The sequence below is a fragment of the Diplotaxodon limnothrissa genome, linkage group LG8 (assembly GCF_057381915.1).
Source record: "Diplotaxodon limnothrissa isolate DT_005_m linkage group LG8, D_limnothrissa_male_GT1.1, whole genome shotgun sequence".
NCBI lineage: Eukaryota > Metazoa > Chordata > Actinopteri > Cichliformes > Cichlidae > Diplotaxodon > Diplotaxodon limnothrissa.
In genome coordinates, this window is record NC_140603.1 from 13,395,205 (window position 1) to 13,399,858 (window position 4,654).

Consider the following 4,654-nt stretch of genomic DNA (forward strand, 5'->3'; position numbering starts at 1 on the left):
TGGCTTACTAACATCTGCCCTTTTCCTCGATCTCTCATTAGTGTCACGCAATGTTCTCTGTGCTGTCACTGCAATGTTACCCCTCTCCTTAAATCGTTGTGATATCATTCTTTCTCTCACAACCCTGTGCTTGTGTGTCCAATTTCCCCATCTCTGTCACCAGCCCTTTTACTTCTGCTCCCCCATTATCTCTCAGCCAAATACCAGGCTGGCATGCTATGTGATGGGAAAAGTACTGCCTTTACAGAAGCATAACACTAGCCGTACAAGACCCTTAATTTCCTTGGGTTTTAAGCTTTTCTGTCGTGCTGTTTTACGTTCTCGTACACCCTGCTGCCACAGAGTGCAGAGGGAAATCCTTTGAAAGTTGCTTTGCCTGGCCTTGATGAAGACGGATAAATGGCATATCTGAAGGAGGCAAACCGCAGCAGTCAGTGCTTAATAGCACAAGCTTCGTCTGTGCTTTGCATCAGTCTCCCCAAATGGCTCATTACTGAGGTTGTCTGACACTCATTTGTTAACTAGTGTGCACTGAGGGTTTTAGCTGCATCTCATGTACACACCACCAGTGCCACTACTCCCAACCCCCCCGTCATGTGATACTTTGAGGTACTTAGAGATCGATTTCATTTTTAATCTTGGTAAGTGGATCTTGCTCAGTCCCTGACCATTTTGGAGAAATTAAGCAGCCTGGTGAATTCTTCTTTCTCTTCAAACAAGGCAGATCATCACATTGTCTGTTTAGTTGTTTTGGGGGCATTAGCATTTACCTCAGCATAAGGATTGGGTGGCCAGCGCTAACGTTACACTGACTTAAGGAGTTTTTCCTGAAGAGGATTAGTAACAGGATAGGAGTAAGCCCTTATCAGCTATTAATGAAGTGTGTTAAGGTGGGTTGACCTGCAATTTTCAAAGACTTGCCTACAAAATATAAAAGTTTTATCATTTACAGGACACAAAGACAAGCTCTTATCTCTGTGTTACTTGCACTTCCCAGTAAAACTAGAACATGTTAAATAAAAAATCTGGAAATGTGACAAAAGACGTTAAAGAAAAAAAGTTAAAATGTAGGTGGAGTTATGTTTTGTTTAGAACATTTTTTTCCCTCTTAGTGTCACACTACTATGTTAATGCCCGTCTATGTGTACTGAAATAGCCCTGCACTGCAGGGATGTCAATTATAAAAGAGGCACAGTGACAGCAAAGTATTTTCTTAGCTTGTTTATTGTGCTGGGATGAAGGGAATCTTTGATCCTTTGAGTTTCTTGGAAACACCAGTTGATGCCAGTTGGCAACACGCTGAAATGAGCGTACAGTATTCCCGCTGCCTCCACAGTGCAATTAGATAAGCTCCTGTTGCTCCCTTAAATAACATCACCGCTTCTGAAGAACATTTACAATCATCAGTGTTTTACAAAAGAAACGTTTTTCACTGTACAAGGTGCTCTTCATTTCTTGCTTTCAGAAGGTAAACTTCCCACAGCCTGTGTCACTTTCTGTTGTTTTTTTATGCAACAGGTTCAACAGTTACTGGGGAGGTTGACGTGGACTTCAGCCCTCAGCTGAGGTGGTCCTCCCTGGAGCATGCCCACCGTATCCCACAATGTCCCTTCTTGCAGACTGGCTGCTACGCCACTCGGTGGTCATGTGTTTGCTGCTGCATAGTTTGGTGCTAATGACCTTCTGCTTTCATCATGCTGCCACGAGTTGCTCCAAGAACTGCTACTGCACCGAGAGCGAGAGTGGCGGCAAGACGGTGCGCTGCAGCAACCTGCAGCTCACAGAGATCCCGCAGGACATCCCCAATGACACACGACGTGTCTACCTGGATTTTAACCTCCTCACCACAGTTCCAACAAATGCTTTTGCCGGTTTAACCCAACTGGTTGAATTAGACCTTTCACACAATGAACTAAGTGAGTTAGAACCAGGTGCGTTCAGAGGCCTCGGCTCCACGCTACAGTTCCTGGACCTTTCTTCTAACAAGTTAGGAAACTTGACCCCTGATGCCTTTGAGGGGCTGCGAGCTCGCGCCAACCTAACAAACAATCCGTGGCACTGTAATTGCAATTTGCAGATGGCCATGCCTCGTGTGGACCTGGAGCCTGCATCACTGACAGGCGTTGTGTGCCACACTTCAGAACCTGAGAAAATAGGAGTTGAAGGACTTGCCTTCCTGTTGGCACCGGACATAGACCTCTGTGTGGAGATGAAGAGGACTACAGATGTGGCCATGCTGGTTGTTATGTTTGGCTGGTTCACCATGGTCATCTCCTACCTTGTCTACTATGTCAGGGCTAATCAGGAGGACGCACGTCGACATCTGGAGTATCTCAAGTCACTGCCCAGCAGACAGGGCAAGTCAGAGGAATCTTCCACCATTAGTACTGTGGTGTAGGACTGATGATGGAGCTTTGCGTGGGAACTGAAATGGTATCCCACAACAAATAGGACTGAGGTACTGCCCAGCTGTTGTCACGGAGCCAAGTTGGGCAATAAAACATGTGCCTGCACAAGAAAACCAGGCAACCTAGCCCAGATGAATAATTCATGTTTCAGCAGCCCATTAGGAGTTTTCGTTGGGTGAGTTGATGGTTTAGTCTGCGCGCTAAAGAAGTAAAAGCTGTGGCATCTTTTTTCTTGAACTCCAAACATGGGGATACAAATAGAATTTATCCAGTGGTGCATGCACATTGATGTACCTCTCTCACAAACAGACAAGTGAGGAGGAAGCATCAAACAGCAATGTAAACTGTAGGACAAGGCAACACTACAGTATGGAACTCTGTACATCTGTTTCCCATTAAAGTCCTTACAGTATTCACCACTATAATATAAGTGAAGTGTTGTTTTGGGGGGTTTCTTATATTGAACTGAGCTGAAAATATATACAGCATTTGGAAAAGTCACTCTTTTGCAGATGCATCACTTCTCATGTCTCCCTGCAGATGTATGCACAATGAAGCAATACTCAGTTATTCTGTGATGAGTTTGATAGCAGCTACAGTACCAGAGCACCATATCGATGAGAACAGTCGACGTCCACCTGGCTCTACATGTAGGGAGTACTTCACAGAAAACTCCTGCTACCTTATGCCTTAAACAACGTGTGTGTGTGTGTGTGTGTGTGTGTGTGTGTGTGTGTGTGTGTGTGTGTGTGTGTGTGTGTAGGAATGTCCTCTGGCTATAACTGCATATAAAAAGACGTGCCTTTTTCTGGTTGTTAAAGATTTAAGAGGATAGATTTGAGAGATTTGGTGGTTTATCTACTTCTTAACAAGCAACCTTTGCAAAGTCATGACAATTATAGCCTACATGATATCACAAACACATTGAAGCTCTGGAAAATGTGCTAATCATATATCATTCTCAGGAAAAAAAAGATTTCAGGAGGTAAGAATTTGCAATTATTTGTTATTTCATATCCAAGCTTCTTTTTTCTTAGCTGGTCGGAAAAGCCCAAACATACATTGCTTTTATCCTTTTACACAGAGGAATCCTTTATGATACCTGGTTATCTAGTGTCTGCTTTTGTACTGTTTTTCATATTCTCTCAAGCCTTTAAAAGGCTCCCATGGTGCCTGTGGGAACCATATTGTCTGATGCGGTCACTGGCATGGGTTTTCAAAATAACATTTATGAGGCCATGACCTGCTGGGTCCATTTAAAGAGCTGGCGGGGAAGTGAATCTCCGATTTCACCAGAGAATGGAAAATAGGAGGATGCATTTGTATCTCCTTTGATGAAATCATGTTTTTGTTTTTTGTTTTTCCTGGTATAGAAAGGTAAGAATAGCCCAGTGCAGTGCTGAATAATGAAATTTGATGTTGAAGATGAGGGGAATGGTTTGTCAACAAGGGCTTCCCTGTGTCGGACACACAAATTGCCTCTAGAGCAGAGCAAGACCAATGAATGATTTATGGTGGCCATAAAAACACTTGAGCAGAAAGACTGGGACTGCACCCTTCATCTTCTATGACCCAGTTCTTGAGGAGAAATTGAGGGAGAATGCCACAGGGGATCATCTGCCCCCATCTCTACAGCCCAGCTTACTCTTGGTTGGGTAAAGCACTTTCCAAATGTCCTTCGGCTGCTCATTGATGGTCCACAGAAGTTGCAGTAAACTCTGAGCCAGTTCCATCTCATTCTCAAACTCACTTTCCCAAAGGCAACCCTGTGCCTGTAAGGAATAGTCTGACAATTTAGGAAATACTCTTTCTTGATGGGGGATTGAGATCAAAAACTGGGGTATACTCCAAAAAAACAGCTTAAATAAATAAGTTTCACTTTTATATATCGATTGATTTATTAATTACCTGTACAAAAGCTAAAGTACCAGATTATTTCTTGGCTAAGATCTAGGGTTAAATGAACATGTGCTACTAAATGTATTTTTAGACAGTCATGCTGGGGCTATGCTATGCTATGCTAAGCTAAGCTATGCTAAGCTAACGTCAGGGGCAAGGAAAAAATCGCTTCATACCCAAGTTATGAAGCGGTTCTTTAAGAAAAGCTTAGAAAAGATTGAAAGTTTCTGGGGGAAAAATACAAATTTAAAGGTGGTTGTTGGTGTTACATGCTTGAGTAACTTTTTCTGTTAGCAATATCTGATGAAGAGGCTTCGTGCTCCTGAGTTTCAGGAATTTGTTACAGA

At 43.2% G+C, this 4,654-nt stretch overlaps 1 protein-coding gene across 1 annotated transcript; it reads left to right on the plus strand.

Moving 5' to 3' along the window:
- The first annotated feature begins 1,603 nt into the window (after window positions 1-1,603).
- lrrc3ca (leucine rich repeat containing 3Ca) lies at window positions 1,604-2,398 on the plus strand. Its single transcript, XM_085360563.1, has one exon. It carries the CDS (start codon window positions 1,604-1,606, stop codon window positions 2,396-2,398), a length of 795 nt encoding a protein of 264 aa, XP_085216689.1.
- Window positions 2,399-4,654: the final 2,256 nt, after the last annotated feature.